The sequence below is a fragment of the Panthera onca genome, chromosome C1 (assembly GCF_046562875.1).
Source record: "Panthera onca isolate mPanOnc1 chromosome C1, mPanOnc1 haplotype 2, whole genome shotgun sequence".
In the NCBI taxonomy this organism is placed as follows: domain Eukaryota; kingdom Metazoa; phylum Chordata; class Mammalia; order Carnivora; family Felidae; genus Panthera; species Panthera onca.
Window position 1 is genome coordinate 124393283 of NC_138346.1, and position 20581 is coordinate 124413863.

Sequence of the window (20581 nt, forward strand, 5' to 3'; positions counted from 1 at the left end):
TTGAAAAAAAAAAAGAAATTAAAGATACAAAAAAGAAAGACATGGTCCATGCTCTGAAAGGGCTTACAGTTTGGCAGAGAAGTGGCAGGATGTGGAATTAGTAAGGTAGATTGAATTGGATTTTATTGTTTTAATATTTATTTATTTTGAGAGAGAGAGAGAGAGACAGAGGGAGAGAATCCCAAGCAGGCTCCTCCCCATAAGAGCAGAGCCTCCCCGCACCTCCCAGGGTTGGGGGAGGAAAGCGGTTTCAATCTAACGAATTGTGAGATCATGACCTGAGGCAAAATCAAGACTCTTAATCTGACTGAGCCACCCAGGTGCCTCTACTGAATCAGATTTTTAAGTTTATTTATTTATTTATTTATTTATTTATTTATTTAGAGAGGGGGAAGGGCAGAGAGAGAGAGAGAGAGAGAGAGAAGCCCAATCAGGCTCCACACTGCCAGCACAGAGCCCAGTACAGGGCTTGAAACCACAAATCGTGAGATCATGACCTGAGCTGAACTCAAGAGTCTACTGAGCCACCCAGGCGCCCCCTGAATCAGGTTTTAAAGGCAATGAAGGTTTAATCAGACAGGTAATTAGAGGTTTAATCAGACAGGTAATATGAAGGAATCTGTGCTTTAAAGAGAGCTAGTGGCTGGAGGATGGCTGACTAGAATGTGTAACACTAAGGATAAGGCTCCATAGCTCAGGGGTTAGAGCACTGGTCTTGTAGAATGTGTAACACTAGAGAAATCCTAATTAGAAAGCTACGATGATGGGGCCTGGGTGGCTCAGTTGGTTGAATGTCCGTCCTACTTACTTTTGACTTTGGCTCAGGTCATGATCCCAGGGTCGTGGGATGGAGCCCTGTGTTGGACTCCTGCTTGGGATTCTCTCTCTCCCTTTGCCGGCCTCCCCTGCTCACTCTCTTGCTCTCTCTAAAATAAAAAATAAAAATAAGCTATGATGAGGGTTTGGTCAAGCAGAGAACATGGAGAGAAAGGGGCAGATTGAGAACTATTTCCTCCCAGACAGAATCAGTGCAGCCACAGAGGTAGACGGAGCCAATGCCAGTTGGAAGCATTAAATCTCACCTAGGGTATAACATTCCCCTTGGGCCTAGAGCCTAGATTCAGTGTTGCAGGCAAGAAGTCACTTGCTCAGGAGCTGCAAAGCTTAAGGCCAACTAGGAGAAGCTGACCAAAAGGCTGTGTCATGAGAAAAGTTTAATCAAAAAGCTAGTCAAACTATCAGAACAAGTAGTGAATCCAAGGGGCCAGGAAGAAAAGAGAATTCAAGCAGAAGCCAACAGTTCTAAAACAGGGAAAAACCATATGAGAGTAAAGGCCCAAAGGAAAGGATGGGGGGCAAAACATGCAAAAATCCTTTGAAACGAGAGGGAATCCTCAATGACTTTTAAAATCTAGTCTCCAGAAAGCTTTTTATTTGGGAATAATTCCAAACACACAGAAAAGTTAAAGAATAGTAAAAAGAGTACTCCTATATCCTTTATCCTTTACTTGGATTTGTTTATTAATATTTTGCCCCTTTCGCTTTAACAATTGCAGTCTCAGACAATATACATACACATTTTTTTTTTCTGACCATTGGAAAGTACATTGCAGGGGCGCCTGGGTGGCTCAGTCGGTTGAGCCTCCGACTTCAGCTCAGTTCATGATCTCACAGTTTGTGAGTTTGAGCCCCACATCGGGCTCTGTGCTGACAGCTTAGAGCCTGGAGCCTGCTTTGAGTTCTGTGGTTCCCCCTCTCTCTGCCCCTCCCCCACTCACACTCTGTCTCTCTGTATCTCTCAAAAATAAATAAACCTTAAAAAAATTATTTAAAAAAAAGGAAAGTAAATTGCATACACCATGCTCCTTTATCCCTTAATACTTGAATGTCCTAAGAATAAGTACATTCTTTTACATACACCATATATACAGTTGTCAATTCCAGGAGACTTAACATTGATATAATACTTTTAATCTACCATTCATATTCCCAGTTTTGTCACTTAATCCAATAACATCATTCTTACCATTTTCCCCCTTCCCATATAGGATCCAGTTTAAGATCATACATCGCCTGTCTCTGTAATCTCCTTCAATCTGCACCCATTCCCTAGCTTTTCTCTGTCTTTGATATTTTTGAAGAGTACATACAGCCTGTCCCCTTTGTTTAGACAATAGAATGTTCCTCATTTTACAATGGTTATTTTTATAGTTTGTCTCACATTTATTCATTATTAGATCCCGGTTATCCATTCCTGGCCAGAATACTACATAATTGATATTGTGCCCTTCCCAGGATATGAAACCCAAAGTCAGCTGATGTCACTGTCCCTCACTGGGCGGTAATAATTTTGGTAGTTGAGGTGTCTGAGTCCCCCACAGGATACTTCCTATTTTGTTTCTAGTAATAAGCAATCTGTGGGGAGAATCTTAGACCATGCAAATATCCTGCTTCTTGTTAAACAGATTCCCCTAGATTTAACGCCTATTGATGATTCTTGTTCGTAGCAATCCTCCCTTATCTCTCATTAATTAATTAATTTAGTTGTCTATTAATGCTACATAGGTTCATGGATTACTATGGTTTTCAATAATTTATAATTCCTTATGTACTTTATTTGGGTGCTAAAATTTTCCAGATCTAGTCAATGTGTACCTTTTCAAACTGTGGGGTTTTTTTTAGCATGTCTGAATGTGAGATGTTCTGGATTAGTCTTGATCCTTGCAGATTCACCATTCCTGGGAGGCTTGGATTTCTCCACTGGATGCCTTGTATCTGGCCGGGAAAAAAAAGGGGTGGGGGGGGGGCGGGGAGAAAATATGGATTATTTGTGTGGGAAGTTTTTATAGGCCAGGCCTGCAGGTAGCAAACACATAGATCTACTCTGCACACGTTACATTGGTGGGAACTCAGGAATGTGGATGCTGCTAGAGAGATTAGGAGATGACAAAAATCTCTCTGTATGGCCAAGAGGAAAAGAGGCATGACTCAGAAAAATTAGGCCAGTCTCTGTCACACTTGTCCAAAAGCCATTCCCTATGTTACATTTTCCATATTAATAGAATTCCAGTTTTATACAGATAGAAGGAAGATCCTTTGATTTCAAGAAAGGTGGCTTCCTCTCACCAAATCAGGAGATAAATCACAGTGGACCAAACCAGTCCTGGTAATTCCATTTCTCTTTACCAATGACTAATCTAGGGGTGGGTATAGGACTCAGTTCTGGTCAACAAAATAGGAAGGGAAGCCTACTGGGAGGCTCCTAGGAAAGTTTTTCTTTTTGTATAAAAAAGACAGGAACTTCGCAGAAGAAATTCTTTTGCTCCTGCCTCTCTTTTTGCTGAGACAAAGGAACAAAGACACCAGACCTGGAGCTGCCATGGCCATCTTGTGACCATAAGTGTGATAGCAAACAAAGATGGACACAGTCAGCATGCTGAGGACAGCAAAGGAGACAGATAGAAAGAACGGGTCCTTGATGACATAGGTAAGCTTCTGAATGAACCCGGAACTGCCCACTGCTTCTGGACTTCTTTTTTTAAGTAAATAAATGTTCTTGTGTATCAACAACACTATTAGACAAGTTTTCTATTCTTTTCAGTCAAAAAAAAATTAGTCTTAAGCAATATAGGAGAGAACTAGGAGAGATTTTCTAGAAGAAGGAGCTAATCGGTGGTGTCCAATCTGAGAAGTAAAGGAGAATAAGGATGTAAGAGTGGCCAGTGGATTTGCAATTAGAAAGTCACTGCTGATCTTGGTAAGAGCAATTTTAGCGGCATGGTGGGGACAGAAATGATGTGATTTCTACAAGGGATTTTTCCTAATATGAGTGGTGACTGACAAATGAGGAAGGATGGTTTGGTCCAACTGGGTGATAAAATCTACTGTAGTCACTTCCCATATTCAGCTCTTAATATCCAAGGAAGCTGCTTGGGTCCATGCCGTCTACTTTGGCTACATCTGAGAAATCATGAACTGAATCATTTTCATTGCTCTCTTTGCTACTCCCCACAGGAAGGAGCCAGGAAAGGTTGTTCTGGCCCCTTAACTGGTTTCATAGAGGGCAAATCCAGCATGTATGATGGGGACTAAATAGGACCTTTTTAAAACATTTCCTTCCAGGATTTATTGACTGCATATAAGTACCAGGCATTGAGCTAAACAGAATAAAAAGGTGCATAAAGCACATCCCATGACCTCTGGGTCCTCGACGTAATTAAAGAGATAAATTAGGAACAATTATAACAAGTTCAAGATTGGTCCTCAAAGTGGCATTACAAGTGCTGAGGAATATAGCAGTTAACTCTCTGGAGATCACTGCAGAAGCTTCTAGAAGTATCACTATTGACTGAGCAGGGACTTAAAAGAAGATAGCAGCACTATTTTGGTTAGGCCATCAGTGAGATGTTACTTGGTTTTTTTTTTTTTTAATTTATTATTTTAACATTTATTTTTGAGAGAGAGAGTGTGAGTCGGGGAGGAGCAGAGAGAGATCCCAAGCAGGCTCCATACTGACAGCTACGAGCCTGGTGTGGGTCTCCAACTCATGAACCATGAGATCATGACCTGAGATGAAGTCAGATGCTCAACTGACTGAGCCACCCAGGTGCCCCAGATGTTTTTTGTTTTTAGTAACTCTCTACCTTTTTCATGCAAAATGTGAACAGAAGAATAAATATGCCATTATATTATCATATACAGGAGGCATGAGCTCTTAAGTATGACAGGTACTCCTTGGAAAGAAGTTATTGGTATTTACTAGGCTGCCTGAGAGCCATGGAGTTAGAAACTAAAACCAGAGAAGATGAGTGTCGTATACAAAGCGGAGAAGTCAAGTACCCACCTGTGTTAGCAATCCACCTAGGATGATCAGGTGAGTACCCTCCTTTTATAGAGAAAATCTCTCCTCTATATTGTTAGAAGGCCTGGTGCCCTCACAGCCCCCCACACTTCTCAACTTCCCCAGCGTCTCCCCCACTAAAGCTGGGTTGGTTGCCGGGCTGAATAATACAATGGCAGGTAGGACCTGGCTTCCCTGCTCTCAGGTGTAAGTCTTGCTAATCTTATTTTCTTTTTGTATCAAAAGAGGACATTTTGGGGACTGGGTCCCAGCAGAAATGATGGCTTCGGTGGAAGGGGAGTTTGGAAGAAGGCCATAGCTGTGGGATTAAAGAGAAAGAGTCCAATACAACCAATGGAAAGAAAGGGAAAGTGAAACTAGAGAGAGGTAGTGCTCATACCACATTGTGAATGCCTGAAATGCCACTGAGTTGTACACTCTCAAATGGTTAATTGTGGGGCACCTGGGTGGCTCAGTCAGTTGAGTGTCCAACTCTTGATTTCAGCTTAGGTCATGATCCAAGAGTCCTGGGATTGAGCCCTGCATCGGGATCCGTGCTGAGCATGGAGCCTGCTTAGGGCTCTCTATCCCCCTGCCCTTCCCCCCTGCCCTCACTCTCTCTCTCTAAAATTAAAAAAAAAAATTTTTTTTAATGGTTGTGTGTTATATGACCTTCACTTCAAAAAAAAAGGATTTGCAGGATTCAGAGATAATGAGCAAGAGACTTGATCCCTCGTTTTCCTAATTTTCAAGTCTCCCAGAGACTTCTGGGAGAAGAGCCATGCCTTAAATACTCATACAACTGTGTCTACTCTTCCTCAGACCTTCCTTCCCCTCTAATGATTTCTATTTCCCCCTTTATCTACACATGACCATCTTACTCCTTCACTTTCTCCATATACCAACACTTTATTCGGCAAGACCAAGGGATAGTGCTTTTCTGTCGCTTTCCCTGAGTCATTGTCATTTCTCATTATCCTGCCCCCAAAATTCTGTAGCTTCTCACCTTCGACCAACTGTTACACAAGCTTTTAGCACCTGCACTCCATATGTCTTTCTGTATTCTCGATTCTAAGTCAAAGCCAAAGCCAAAACAAATGCTCTGGAAAGGGACACAGAGACCCACAAGGGAGAAGGCTATGAATCAGGACAGGAACTTGAAATTCAATCACTGAATATAATTTGTGCTAAGTCATTTTGCACTTCCTACAGACTCAGAAATCAAAAACGCCCCAATGAAGTATCCCTTGCCTAACACAGTTCCTGATATGTGGTCAGTACCAGTAACTATTTGGCTGAGTAAATTACTGAGTGTTTATTCACAGTGTCAAAGCATCAGAATTCAGTTAACTATACAATGGAGTTTTAGAAATCTCAAAATAACAATCTTCATCTTTGGCTGTGAATTTAACTTTATTTTTTTATTATTACTTTGGGAAACTCACTTTTATAAAATCTATAAGCTGTCATCAAGGGATTAGTAAGTGGTTCTGTCCATTGGAGGTGGGACAGGAGGAGGGGCCCTGTCAAAACCCGAAAGGGTAAATTCTCTGATATGAAATAGCCTTCTGCCTGACCAACCTCAGTGCTCCCAGAATGGCCAGTACAGAAGAAAATCATGGGCTTTGGAGCCTTGATGTCAGTAGGAATCCAGAGTCTCCCAGTAACTAGGGTGTGATAGTAGGCATGTTTATAAAGGTCACCTTCCTCATTCTGTTCTAATGTTTATTAATTTTTAAGAGCAAGAGAGACAGAGCGTGAGCAGGGGAGGGGCAGCGAGAGAGGGAGACACAGAATCTAAACCAGGATCCAGGCTCTGAGCTGTCAGCACAGAGCCCGACGCGGGGCTTGAACTTATGGACCACGAGATCATGACCTGGGCCGAAGTCGGACGCTTAACCGACTGAACCACACAGGTGCTCCTCGTTCTTAAATGGAGATGATAAACACCTTCTCCTTACCTCCTTCATTCCCTCCATCAGAAAGTTTCCTCGGGGCGCCTGGGTGGCTTGGTCGGTTAAGCATCCGACTTCAGCTCAGGTCATGATCTCATGGTCCGTGAGTTCGAGCCCCGCATCGGGCTCTGTGCTGACAGCTCAGAGCCTGGAGCCTGTTTCCAATTCTGTGTCTCCCTCTCTCTCTGCCCCTCCCCTGTTCATGCTCTGTCTCTCTCTGTCTCAAAAATAAATAAACGTTAAAAAAAAAAAAAAAAAAAAAAAAAAAAGAAAGTTTCCTCAATGTTACTTTCAAAAAATATCCCGAACCCACTACTATTCATCTCCACGGATACAGACTTTCTGATCTCACAGACAGAAGTGAAATATAGACTATATAATATAAATACTATATAGAATATAATAAATACAGATTTTTCAGCCCTATCTTGATCAAAAGGGAGTGCACGTTTTAGTTATGAATATATTGACTAGGAGCCTTACAGAGAACCAAAAATTACCTGTTCATTCTGGTGCTCCTCTGTAAGGATGTAGAATATTACAACTTGGTGAATTAATCAAAAAGGTTCAATTCAGACTAAATTTGACTATAGTCTATCCTCCATTATATCTTCTCGATCTCATAGATGCAGATATTCAAAGATCAGGACTAATGTTATTCCCAATAAAATTTTATTAAGCTTTATAATAATTTAAACAATTTAGAAAGTGACTATTCTCTACAAAATGATTTTTTTTTCAACTGAAGAGCCCTAGTCTCTCAGAAAATATAACCTTTAATCCCAAGGCTTGTGTTGACTCCAAAGCAAGTAAAACATGTTTCTTTCTCTTAAGTACATAGTTACAAAACAGTCTATTATAGGAAATAGTGTCAATTCAAAAAATACTCCAGTTACTTGTAAAATAAACTCATTTTTTCTTCTCCCTTTCTTTATTCCCCCCCAAATATCTGTATATATTTTGGGGTACATATATAGTTATATATATATACTTCTCCTTTGTGAAAGCTTTGGTGGAGGCAAAGGTATGTCTTTCTTTCTGTAGCTGCTTGTGCTAAAGTGGTTTCCCTAATAAATTTATGTTCAGACACAATGCAAATCCCCTTTCTTCCAGAAACCCCAGTTCAGCTCACCAGTATCTCTTACAGCTGCAAGCCCTTCGTAACTGGCATGCCTGCTTTCGTTCTTGCCCCATTTTCCATCTGTTGCTTCTAAAAATATATATCAGATAATATCTCCCCCCTACTTTAAAGCACTCCAGTAGCTTATACTTAGACTAAAGCCTAAACTTCTTACTTTAACCTGTAAGTCACTTCTGACCCCACTTCTGCCTTCCTCTCTGAACTCCTCTTCTCCCCCTCTGACACATGCTCTTTTCTTTTCTTTTTTTTTTTTAATTTATGTATTTATTTTGAGAGAGAGAGAGCATGTGCGCATGCATGGGACGGGCAGAGAGAGAGAGGGAGAGAGAGAGAATCCCAGGCAGGCTCTGCACGCAGAGCCCCCACTCAGGGCTCAAACTCATGAACCATGAGATCATGACCTGAGCCGAAGTCAGATGCTTAACTGACTCAGCCACCCAGGCACCCCAACCCACGCTCTTCTTAATGTTCCTTAGACACAAAACTCATTCCCATCACATGGTCTTTGCACTGATGCTACCCTCCAGGTCTTCACCTTGATGAGGGAGGGTGGGGGCAAGATGAGGGCAAAGTACAGGCTAACAGCACCCAACCCCCCCCCCCCCCCCCGCCAGCTGGGATATGTGTGATATTCCTTGGACACTCCCAGCTGGCTGCCCAGAACAGGGGAAAGGAAAGAAAGCAGATGGTTGACTGATAGAGATCACAGTCATGCAGGACAGGAGTCTCCTTCAAGTTATGGATAACTCAGTAAACTGCAAGAAAAAGGCAATCTTCTCCATAGCCTAATCTCCAGAAACCTATAGACTCTGTTTCCTGGAGCCCTAATATCACCCTCATCATGATGTAAAGGGGGCTTAAGTGCTTGCCGTGGTGATGTGGGAAACAAAGGCAAATGAAAAATTAAATTCCTTTACTGCCTACAGCCCATTGACAACTCCTTGAAACAGGCAGAGTGACCTTCCTCTAGGAGCTCAGCTGCCTCGATGATGACACTTTGCTGGGGGCAAAAGGGAATCTTGGCTTAACATTACCCTGACCCCTCAAGATCCTGTAAGTCTACTTTAACATATAAAAATTCTTTTGTAAACTTCCTTTATCTCAACTCCCCCAAGATATGCTGCAGTCATACTCCAAGCTTATGGTCCCCTGATATACATCTGAAGGGTCTCATAACAGGTTTTACTGAACGGTAATAAATGGCATTTTCCTAACAACACCTAGCCCCTCAAGGTCCTGGAAACCTTGCTTCCAGAATTCCTTAGAGACTTAGGCTGTCCGTAACCGTCTCCCAACCTCAGGGTATATAATCAGCTATCAGTCACAACCCCAATGCAGCTCTTTTCTGCCCACAGGTCCTGTTCCCATGCCTTAATAAAATCACCTTTTTGCACCAAAGACATCTTCAAGAATTCTTTCTTGGCCATCGGCTCTGAACCCCATCATCACCCTAAAACCCCATTAACCTGACTGGATTCATTAATTTATTCATTCAACCAATGTTGGTTATTAAGAACAGGCTGGGGCACCTGGGTGGCTCAGTTGATTAAGCGTCCAACTCTTGATTTCCGCTCAGGTCATGATCTCACAGTTCATGGGATGGAGCCACAGCACAGAGCCTGCCTGGAATTCTCTCCCTCTTTCTCCCTGCACCTCCCCTGCTCTTCCCTGCCTACAGTGCATGCTCTCTCTCTCTCTCTCTCTCAAAATAAAATTAAAAAAAAAAAAAAAAGAATCTGCTATGTGTTCTAGACATTATGGATGCAACAGTGAACAAAAGAAACAAACAAAAAAACCACTCCTGGAGTTTACATTCTAGTACAGTACACACTGACCTCAATAAGATCTCAACATTTGTTAGAGTGTTAGAAAGTGGTAAGGGCTCTATGGAGAAAAAACGAGGAAGGGAGAGAGGGAGTGGCTGACCAGGTGGTTGCAATTTTAAACAGAATGACCAAGAATAGTCTCGCTGAGCAAGACCGTGAATGAGGTAAGGGAACCATCTGGATGGTATCTGGATGTAAAACACTGTAAGGAGAGGAAACGAGTGAGGTGAGCACTTACCTGGTACACTGGAGGGACTGCAAGGAGGTCAGCAGGCTTGGAGCAGGGTAAGCGAAGGGTGAGAGAGTCCTAGGAGAGGAGAGAAGGTGGCAGATCGTGTGGACCAGGGAGACCACTGTAAGAACTTCCATTTCTATTCTGAGTGAACTGGAAAGACATTTGAGGATTTGAACAGAGAAGTGACACGGGATGACTTATATCAGGCCTGCTGTGGGTACGAGACCGTGTATCTGCAGGGGAAGAGGCAGATGTTGGAAGCAAGGAGAACGTTGAAGAGGCTCTTGCAATAACTCAGACATGAAACAAAGTCTGCTTGGACAAAGATGGTAGAGGTGAAGATGAGGAAAAGGAAGATTCGGGATATGTTTCAAGGCAGAGTCAACAGGATTTACCAACGGTAGTGTGGGTGGGAGGGAAAGCAAAGAGAAAGGGAAAATAGGAAACCAAGCCCACTAAAGAAACAATAGGATTGCTCAGTAGAATGGAAGTCCATTTTGATGTATGATGTCATGAATTTAAAATGAAACCAGCCAGCCTGGTTGAGGGCTTTCTTCAACAAAATCTAGCTGCTCTAATGCAGATAAAGAGCAGATAGTATAATTTATTCAGAATTGGAGTTTTTCAAGGCAAGTCTGCCTGAGTGGGAGAGAGATAAAGGGAGTTGTATCGATGGACCATGGGATACAGTCAGGTCAAGGTGGGGTGTGAAGCCAAGAGAGGGCTGGCATTGACAATGGAGGTACTTGAGCAAATAACGTGGGCAAAAAGCAGGTTTAAAATCGAGATTTCAGATGTAGTACAATTTCTGGTTAATGACAGGGTGGTGAGGAAGAAGGAAGTAAGGTCTTTGGAGATGAGGAGGTCAAAGAGCTTGAGAGGCTGGAATGTTGAAGTCATCCAGAGTGAAGACATACTTGTGAAGGAGAAAGTGAACACGTGGCAATTTGGGGAGACTGGTGTGCTCAGAGAGCATGGGCACTCCCTGCCTTTCCCTCATACCTTGCCCTAAACATCTCTCCCATCTAAGTTATAGTCTTTTATAACGAACCAGTGATCTGGTAAGTAAAATTTTTTTCTGAGTTCTGCAAGCTGCTCCAGAAAATTATCTAAATCCAAGGAGTCGTTGGAACCTCCAATTGATAGCCAGTGGTCAGAAGCACAGGTGACAACCTGGGCTTGCAATTGGTGTCTGAGAGGGAGGAGAGCAGTCTTGCAGTCTTGAACCCTTAACCTGTGGGATTGGAGGCTATTTTCACGTGGAGAGTGTCAGAATTGAGTTGAATTACAGGACACCCAGCAGGTATCGGAGAATTGTTGGTTGGTGGAGGACGGTGCACCCCTCCTCCCCAGCTTAGGAATTGGGTGCTCAGAACCTTTTAGCAGGTTTTCTCCAAACCTTCTATCCCTGACTCCCTATGTAAAGGAGTCTAGTCCCTCCCTGACGCCTTGTTTCTATGGAGCTTGGTTAGTAGGGTGAGTGAGCTTCCCCCAATGTTCTTTGTTGCCCAAAAGCACACTTTATATTAAGCACATTAAGTAAGCAGTTTATAGTAAGCACATTAAGAATGGGACTATAGCACTGGGAACAAACTTTTCATTCTCCATTCCCCCAAATTATTGAAAATTGATGGGAAGATTCAGAATTGGTAAAATAGCCATAATACAATTGTGTCATAAATATGTGAATATTAAAATCAATATAAGTCAAATAAGATCAATATAAATCAAATAAGTGAATATTATAAGGGAAAGACTAACCCAAGCCTAGCCAGAAGTTTTGTGTGATTGAAAGATGATTCAGCGAGCCATCTGGCCGGGAAAAGAACCAAGCCCAAGATTCTGGGAGCTTTCTGTGATCCGGTGGGTTAAGGATGTGTTCAAAATAGACAAATCACCCAGGAATGAGATGGTCAAGGTGGAAGGCCATAGTTAAATGAAAGCACTGTGATCAAAATAAAGACAAGCTTGGGATGCGTTGGTGGCTCAATTCCTGAGTCAGGGGTATCCCTACTTGGGATCCTCTCTCCCTCTCTGTCTACCCTTCCTCTGCTCGTCATTCTCATTCTCTCTCTCTCTCTTTCTCAAAACAAACTTTAAAAATCAAATGTTAAAAAAATAAAGATAAGCTTAACCATTCTGAGAATTTCCACAGGGAGTTGTAAATTTAGAAGATTATAATGGCAAGCAGAATTATTCTGTATCAATGTAGCGGGGTGTTCCATGGAGGAGGAAGTGGGAAGCACCATGAACTCAAGACAAAACAGCCTGTTGTGGTAGTGATTGGGGAGGGTAAAAGGTGGAAGGCAGGTAACAAACTGACAGCAATTCACTAGTGGTAGCATGGACCCCCAGATGGAATTTCTCCTGCTTAAGGAGCACTCCAAGAATACAGAGAACCAGTCTCCCTGGGAATTGTCTTGACATGGAGAACCCAAGTCCAGATCCCTTTACTTGAATAAGCAGACTCACTTATCTCCCATTTCCAACCACAAAGGGGAGTCTGTATCAGGAGTGAGAGATGGTCCCTCAAAGCCAGCCAGGCAGATTTTTTTTTCTCCAAAGGGACTTAAGCTAGCGTCGGTTTCCTTGTGGAAAAGTACGTGTTTTCCCACAGATCATGAAACAGCTAATTGATCTCTAGGGAACTTCCTTTCTCCCGGTATCTTCAAGCCCAACTGTAAGATCTCAGATCTGTGGGGTCATCCTTAGATTCTAAAAATAAATTGGCTACTTCTAGGTATATGCAATGCAGCACTTTTATATGAGACTATGGAGATACTGAATGAATAAGGCAACTGCCAATCTCTATTATAAGCCGAACAAATTTACTTGAGAATAGTATGGAATTTCCCCGTTATTAAAACACAAACATGCCATCAACATCTAAATTCCTCAAAGCCATTTGCTTCTACTCCCCCTTCTGAATTCATATAGATTCCATTTCAAGGAATGTGTGTGATACATCACATGCCAAGAATGGACTGGCTCCCTTGTTGCTAGAAGATAGTGCCAATCTGGGGGCCCTGATACTGAAGACTACCTTATCTCTCCCAGTCACCTTTGGGGAGCAGAGAAGTGAGGCAGCTAGAGGCTCCTGGAGGAACTCAAGCTAAGCCTTATCCACACAGCTGTAGTAAATATTTATGAACTTAACACACAAGATGATTTGCCACGTGTTTACATGTACCTGAATGTACATGTTTACATTCATTTGAACTTAAGGAATCTTCAAGGTATTCTAATACCCTCCTCCTCTGCAGAAAGGATAGTAAGGAAACCTTTCTGGTGGGCAACTGGGCACAATTCATATTAAGAACTTAAAAATTGTAACCCCACTCCCAGTAATTTAAGGAAATAAACAAAATATGCCATGATACATGCACAGCAAAGATGTTCACTGTGTCTAATTGTGAAAAAAGGGCACACAGCATGTTGAATAATATGGAAATGGTTTACTTACCTATGTAAGGCATTATACAACTACTCATAACTACATTTTGAATAGTACTTAATGATACAAAGAAACATTTAAGATTAAGAAAGTAAAATGTGGGATTAAAACTATATCCACTGTTACCCCAATTTTGAAAAATAGTATATATTTAATATGTTTATACATACAAAAAAGGACTAGAACAATTGATGTACATGGAGGAATTACAATTGACTTTTTATGTTTTTCAGTGACTTCCAAAATTTCATTTTATACACGGAACAATTTCTTTAGAGAACCAGAGGCTAAGAGAACCAACATCTGAAATACCCATATGTGGTAGACACTGAGCTAAGAATTTTACCACTTATATTTTTGGGTTCGAGCCCTGCATCAGACTCTGTGCTGACAGCTCAGAACCTAGAGCCTGCCTGCTTCGGATTCTGTGTCTCTCTCTCTCTCTGCCCTCGCCACCCCCCACCCCCACCCCCCATGCTCTGTCTCTCAAAAATGAATAAACATTAAAAAAAAAAAAAAGAATTTTACCAATTATCTAACCTCCAGAGCCATCAGGAGAGGGAGGCATCTCAGTCCTTGTTTTACAGATGAGGAACTGAGGCTCCACTATTCAGGCCTGGTTTCTTTTTACCCCGGGGTACCCTGGATTCAAGCCAAGGACAATGCCTTGTTTCCTGCTGCCCCACAAGCCTCACCTGCTGCAGCTCCTAGTGGGCGCACCGGAGGCTTATAGTGACAAAACAGGGCTGTGTACAGCTTGCCGAAGAGCAAGGCCTTATTTGACTTTATAAACACTTCATATCTTCTTCCCAAAGTAGAAAACCTTTTTATTCCTGGGCAAGAAACAACCTTTATTGCGAGGCTTCCTTCTGAAGTAGTTTTTATTCCTGTGCCCAGCTCTACGTGCCTGTACCCAGTCTCAGAGCCTATGGTGTCTGCTGTCCTGCTTATTGGTTTGGCACGTTGTCAGGCTGGGAGCAGAAGGACAGGGCAGAGCTGCACACCCCCAGCCCTTCCACCAGCTGGCTCCTTGGTCTCTGCCCTGGATACTAAAACAAACAGGCTGTGTGCTCTGGCTCCCTACTCAACCCAAGGGGGCGGGGGGCGGGGAGAGCGGCAAATATCCCAGCTATGTGAACAATCAGGAATATCTGGCAGCACATTTGATCTTTTGTAACTTTATTTTGGCTAAATAGTCAGGGCCTCCAGGCAGCTGGGAGGCCATCATACCCTACGTGCACCGTTCAGCTGGGTTCCAGGTATGGCCTTGGTGAAGGGTACCCACTATGCCAGCTGGCTCTGTTCCAGAGAAGTCTCTAGTGACACTAACTGCAGACTCTCATAGAGGCAGGGGCGAGTTTTTCTCTACCATTCCAGGGTTCTTCACTGCTTCCTGTTCCCTCCCAGAGGCAAAGACAGGAAGTCACTTGGACAGGGTCACAGCAAGTTAGTGACATTCGAGATTGTATCATGCCGCCTGGATCACCACTTTACCCTCCAACAGTTCCTAACTTAAAAAATGGAATTTTTATCTGGGACTTTTATCTGGGAAGAAGGGTAAGAAGACTTGGGAATGGCACATGGCGCACAAAATAACAATGGGAGTGACCCGGTCCTTTCTGATTCAGACTGCATCTCTTGCTGCACCCATGTCAGAGGACTGCATGTTCAAAAAAGTTGCAGAAATACTGAGTTCAACAGATTAAGTTACTGTAAGACTTCTCAGAACCTTTAGTGTGCTCATGTATGCTGTGCAGAGGGTATATTGAAAAGTGTTGTTTTATTTTCAGAGACAGAGAATGTGAACAGGGGAGGGGCAGAGAGAAGGGAGAGAGATTTTCAAGCAGGCTCCATGCCATTAGCACAGAGCCCCGTGTGGGGCTGGAGCCCACGAAACCGTGAGACTATGACCTGAGCTGAAATAGAGTTAGATGCTCAATCGACTTAGCCACCTAGGCGCCCCTGAAAAGTGTTTCTTAAACGTAGCCAACCATGAAACTAATGGCTTCACGGGCACTAGGATTCCAATGAACACACTTTGTGAGCTACTGCTCCAGGGTGAGCCCACGGGGATCCTGTGAAGATGGAAAAGTAAGGCCTAGGGGTGCCTGGGTGGCTCAGTTGGTTAAGCGTCTGATTTCCGCTCACGTCACGATCTCGTGATCTGTGAGTTCGAGCCCCGTGTCGGGCTCTGTTGCTGACAGCTCGGAGCCTGGAGCCTGTTTCGGATTCTGTCTCCCCGGCTCTCTCTGTCCCTCCCCCACTCGTGCTCCATCTGTCTCTCAAAAATGAATAAATGTAAAAAAAAATTTTTTTAGAAAAGTAAGGCCCAAAACAAAGTCTCTCCAGCAGCCATGGGTCACTATCTTTACAACCGCGGTGTTGGATCAAACGAAGGTGTCATTCTCCTCCCTGTACCTCAGCAAGTGTTTATGGTATTTTTCCACTTGCTGGTCAAAGCCCCTGGAAGAGAACTGGGCCTGGAAAAAGTTCACTGGAGTCAGAAGGTATTTCAGTGCCAGGCCCCTGAACTCAGGAGCCAGGAGAGGGGTTGCCTCGCTGCTGTGAGTCAGGGGACAATCCTGGCCCATCCAAGTGCTCTGGTTCCCTGTGGCTACTGCGCCATCATGGTTTCCCCTGGGGACGGAGTGGGGCCACACACCAATTTCCTCCCCAGTTTCTAGAGCCATAAATTCCTCATCTGTAGACCGTAAGTGCACTGACACATTCAAGGGGGCAGTCAGTACAGTCACCATCTTCTGGGACTCTGAGAAAGGGACGGCCCCATCCCGCTCTTTGCTGCAGAGGTCCGGAAGCAACGGTTTTTTGATCTGCAAAGGACGGTGGGAAGCCTGCTTCTCGAGGTGCCCAGAAAGGTTGTCATTCTTGGCCTCCTGCGAGTCCATGTCACCTTGAGATTGATCAGCAGTTTCTGGAAAGGAGTCAAACACGACACCCTGGGTTCTCGGCCTCTTTAGTCTCCTTTCTAACAACAGCCAGAGCAAGCTTGGTTTTCTTGAGGAGGAATTCATATACTGCTGCACAGAGTGCGGGACCAGGGGCACAGAGAGCCTGGGGCTCAGGCTGTCCTGAAAGTAGTCCCTGCAGGGCTGCCGACCGACGATGGGCACCACCTGACAAGGCTTCAGTGCTGCCACAAAGGCCCGGAGCTCCGAGTAGGAGGAGTGGTCCGAGTAAGGGATGATGTGGATGTCGGGGTGGGAGCTGTGGGTTTTCCGGCTTGTGGGAAGGATGGCAATGGTAGGGTGGGTCTGGTTCCAATGTAGCATGGCAGAACGGCAGACCTCCATGTGGTCCACGGCATGGATGCGGCCGGCCTTCTCCTCCACCGTGAACACGTCTGCCAGGCCCAGAAGCTGCACCAACTCCAGGCGCCGAGGACTCAATACCACCCAGGTCTGAAACTCCAGGGCCAGCTGCTCCAGCAGCGACTCTTTTCCCAGGCTATAGAGTCCTGAACGATGTCAAAGGGAATGGGAAAAGCAAGGGATGAAAGAGAAAGAAGATACTGGAGAATCCTAATAAATCAACCAAATGTTTAACAAAAACACACAAAACTAACAGGGCAATCAGGGAGTGTATCAGGGAGGAGGTGGCATTTGAGTGGAGATACATAGAGGATGGGGGAGGGCTTCACACAGGATCCACTCACTCATTCAGGTCAACAAAGGACAGCATCTACCTGGTGTTAGGCACTATGAAAACAAGCACAAGCCTCAGTCCTCAAGGAGTGTAATCTACATGGGGACCCAGACACAGTGGTCAAGAGCAATGTTAAAAGCATACACACACTATTATGAGAGCATAGGAAAGTATCTACCAGTTGATTACAGGGAAGGTTTCCTGAAAATGGCCACCGAGCGGTCCTAAACGACAGGTGTAAGTTCACCTGGCAGGGGAAGGGGGTGGTTCGGTGTCACTAAAGTGCAGACAAGGAACTGGCAGGAAATGACACAGGAGAGGTAAGCAAGGCTTGTATGATAGAGAGCCTGTATATATTGCTAAGGAGCTTGAACTTAATTCTGTAAGTGAAAGAGAGCTATTAAAGAGTTTGCACCAGGAAAATGGCTAATTTTAATCACAGGAATATTATGATCTGAGGAGGGCTTTAGGGAAAAAAAATGTGACAGCAGTGTTACTGGATCGCCTGCATGAGGAAATGCTGAAAGCATAAGTACTGGTTAGAAGGCCCCAAAATGTTTTACGCTGTTGTGGAATCGCTAGAACAAACACACAGTTGGTTTCTTGATGTGTCTGATTTGAAGCTCGGCATTCACTTGAATATCTACGTTCTGATAAATTTCACTTGCTCAGATAACAAAGGTTTACTGATTGCCTCCTCAGGCATTAATCTAAGCATCTGAGATATATCCATAAGGAAAGCAAAGAGCCCTGCCATTGTGGAATTCTAGCAGGGGGAGACAAAAAGCAAATACGATAGCATGTAAATTGTGGAATACATTATAAGGTGATGAGTGCAATATTGGCCCCCTCCTATTTAAAAACCTTCAACAGCTTTTTGTCCAAATGTAACCATTTGGATGAAGTTACATTTGGGATTACATTTAGGATCAAGTTGAAGCTTACAAGCAAGCACTTCAGCCCCTCCTGCCTTTCCAGCCTCCTCACCCACTACGTGTCCACCATACCGGCTGCTGCCTCTCTGTTCCACAAACAAGACTTCTTCCTACCTCCATCCATGCTCTCAAGGAGTGTGAGTGTGTGTGTGTGTGTGTGTGTGTGTGTCAAGAGAAGTAGAGAACAAACAATAAGTAATAGCTTGGATCGAAGCATGGATAAGAGTAAGGTGATGAGTGCTATGAAAAAATAAAACAGTTGGTTACAGAAGATCAGGAGTTGGGCATGTGAGAGTATGAGAGTAGAGATGGTTGGAAGGTTGCAATTTAAATAAGGTGGTCAGGGTAGGTTTCACGGAGAAGGGGACATCTACGAAGACCTAAAAGACACGTGAAACCCTCCCAAAACCCAAGATTTGCTAGCTTTCGGTGAGAGAAAAAGGAAAGGAAACCACTCACCAATCTTTATGTTATGCTGTGGATGCTTTCGAATGAGCTCGATAATCTGGCGGGCAGCTTCTTGTCGGGAGGGAAGAACCCGGGCTGGGTTGCAATTGGTGTTATCTAGGTATAAGGTATGGATCTGTTTCCCTAGTTTCAGGGCTGGTTCCTTTAGCATGGATGGTGTATACCGAAAGTCACCTGGAAGAATATATGGGGGGCAGAGAGTCAGAGACAAAAGTATAGAAGACGAGCCCCTCCCACTTAAAAAAATGTTTATTTATTTATTTTGAAAGAAAGAGAGGGAGAGAGAGCAGCAGAGGAGGGACAGAAAGAGAGGAAGACAGAGAAGCCCAAGCAGGCTCCACACTGTCAACACCAAGCCCAACACAGGGTTCAAACCCACGGACCGTGAGATCATGACCTGAGCCAAAACCAAGAGTCGGACACTTAACCAACTGAGCCACCCAAGTGCCCCCAGCCTCTCTCACTTTCAACAGCTGATGGACATTTGCTTACCAGCCTGTGGAAAAACTGTCAGGGAGTCTGGCACTAACACAGTATAGCTTCTTTTTAGAAATGTCTCCATTCTGCTTCTGTTTTTATTATTCTTTACAAGGTCTGGACCCATAAAGTGTGGGAAATCAGTTGAGAAAGGTCACTGTGCTCACATGGGATGAAGCTAGGAGGCCTCCAGACTTCTGAGTTAAGGCTGCTCAAGAAAAGTAGTATCTAGTCTGGGAAGGTGGGAGAGACCCCTTGGGAGGCCCACCTGTGTAGAGGATGGTTCCAAAGTATCCTTCAAAGAGAAACATGACAGAGCCAGGGCAGTGATTGGCATCCAGGAGGGTTACAGTCATGGTCTCTCGCCCAATTTCATCTAGAGGCAGGACATGGCTCTCACCAACCTCCAGGGCTCGGATCCACTTCTTGGATACCTGGGGGGAAAGTTGGTCATTCTACTGAACACAAACTCTCCTCGATACTGTCTTGGGTTAGGAATCACCCCTTTACCCAAGTGAGGGAAAGCTGACCACATCCTAAACCACCCTGTAGCAGAAGCTGTAATAGAGATTCTCCCAAATCCCCCACTCTTCCCTCCCGCCCTTTCTACAGTTTAAATGAAAGAGTCCAGAAAACACTCTAGGCAGCGTCTCTCAAACTATCTGATCATAATAATCTCTTGGGGGCACCTGTTAAAATTCTAACCAGATTTCCAGGACCTGCACCAGCTATATCTACTGGATCAGACGGGGGGGGGGGGGGGGGGGGGGGGGGCGGAGATAATGGGGGAGGGGGTACTGCAGAATGTGTATAGTCACCCAGCATATTAGGTGGATTCTTCTGAGACAAGTTTAGGAAACACTGGCCTAGCTGATATGAAAATACAGGTACAGTTTCCTTAGCTGGACCAAAAGATCTCCCCAACTTATAGCTGAAACATCGCAGGTCAGCCAGTCAAGAAACCACACTCCCATTCTGGGCTAAGAACGTATTTCTGGGTTCAAACAACTCCCGCACTGGTAAAAATCGGTCCTCCTGGTCCCTAACCTACGAGTCTGAGGCTGTGACAGATAGGAAATCCCCACCCAGATGCTCGGCCCACCTCTCAGAGGACTCCAGCACCCCCCCACCCCCGTACCTGTAGGTGACGATGCACGAGGTAAGCAGTGATTGGGGAGCAGTAGAGGGGCCGGGCCCAGGTGCTAGACAAACCCACGGTGTGGTCCGAGTGCATGTGGGACAAAAAGAAGAGCCGTGCGGAACCAGCCCGGCGCAGGCTCCAAAAGTCCACCGCGATGGGCGTATGGGGGATCAGGGTCCCGTTCATGGTGGCGGGGCTGGAGGGTCACCAGCGAGATCTTCATGGGCACAGAACTGCCGCGTGAGGCTCCTGCAACCACGCCCTGAAGAAAGTCACGCTGGGGCAAGAACGCGGACAGAACCCCTAACGGGAAGCCAGCCCAGTAGAGGAATAAGTCCCTAGCGTGGGGAGAAAAAGGAAGTGGCCGTGCTCTTGCGAGTCCTGGGTGGAATCGCAAACCGCCAAAGACTCTCGGCCGAGCGCCACTCCTACCCGCGCGCGGGAGC

The 20581-nt window shown here is 44.6% G+C and overlaps 1 protein-coding gene and 2 long non-coding RNA genes across 3 annotated transcripts; 1 reads left to right on the forward strand and 2 right to left on the reverse strand.

Moving 5' to 3' along the window:
- Nucleotides 1-846: 846 nt before the first annotated feature.
- Nucleotides 847-10071, reverse strand: LOC144617210 (uncharacterized). Its single transcript, XR_013557417.1, has 3 exons — nucleotides 10001-10071; nucleotides 2656-2775; nucleotides 847-926 (listed from the first exon to the last, which is right to left on the reverse strand). It is a non-coding gene; the product is annotated as an uncharacterized LOC144617210 (long non-coding RNA).
- Nucleotides 2804-5217, forward strand: LOC132677832 (uncharacterized). The gene is made up of 2 exons (XR_009609404.3): nucleotides 2804-3166; nucleotides 3294-5217. It is a non-coding gene; the product is annotated as an uncharacterized LOC132677832 (long non-coding RNA).
- A 3508-nt stretch (nucleotides 10072-13579) lies between the features above and the next one.
- DCLRE1B (DNA cross-link repair 1B) lies at nucleotides 13580-20578 on the reverse strand. The gene is made up of 4 exons (XM_078451538.2): nucleotides 20133-20578; nucleotides 19263-19428; nucleotides 18509-18691; nucleotides 13580-16926 (listed from the first exon to the last, which is right to left on the reverse strand). The coding sequence occupies exons 1-4, from the start codon at nucleotides 20319-20321 to the stop codon at nucleotides 15839-15841; spliced, it is 1626 nt and encodes a 541-aa protein (XP_078307664.1). The 5' UTR covers nucleotides 20322-20578; the 3' UTR covers nucleotides 13580-15838.
- Nucleotides 20579-20581: the final 3 nt, after the last annotated feature.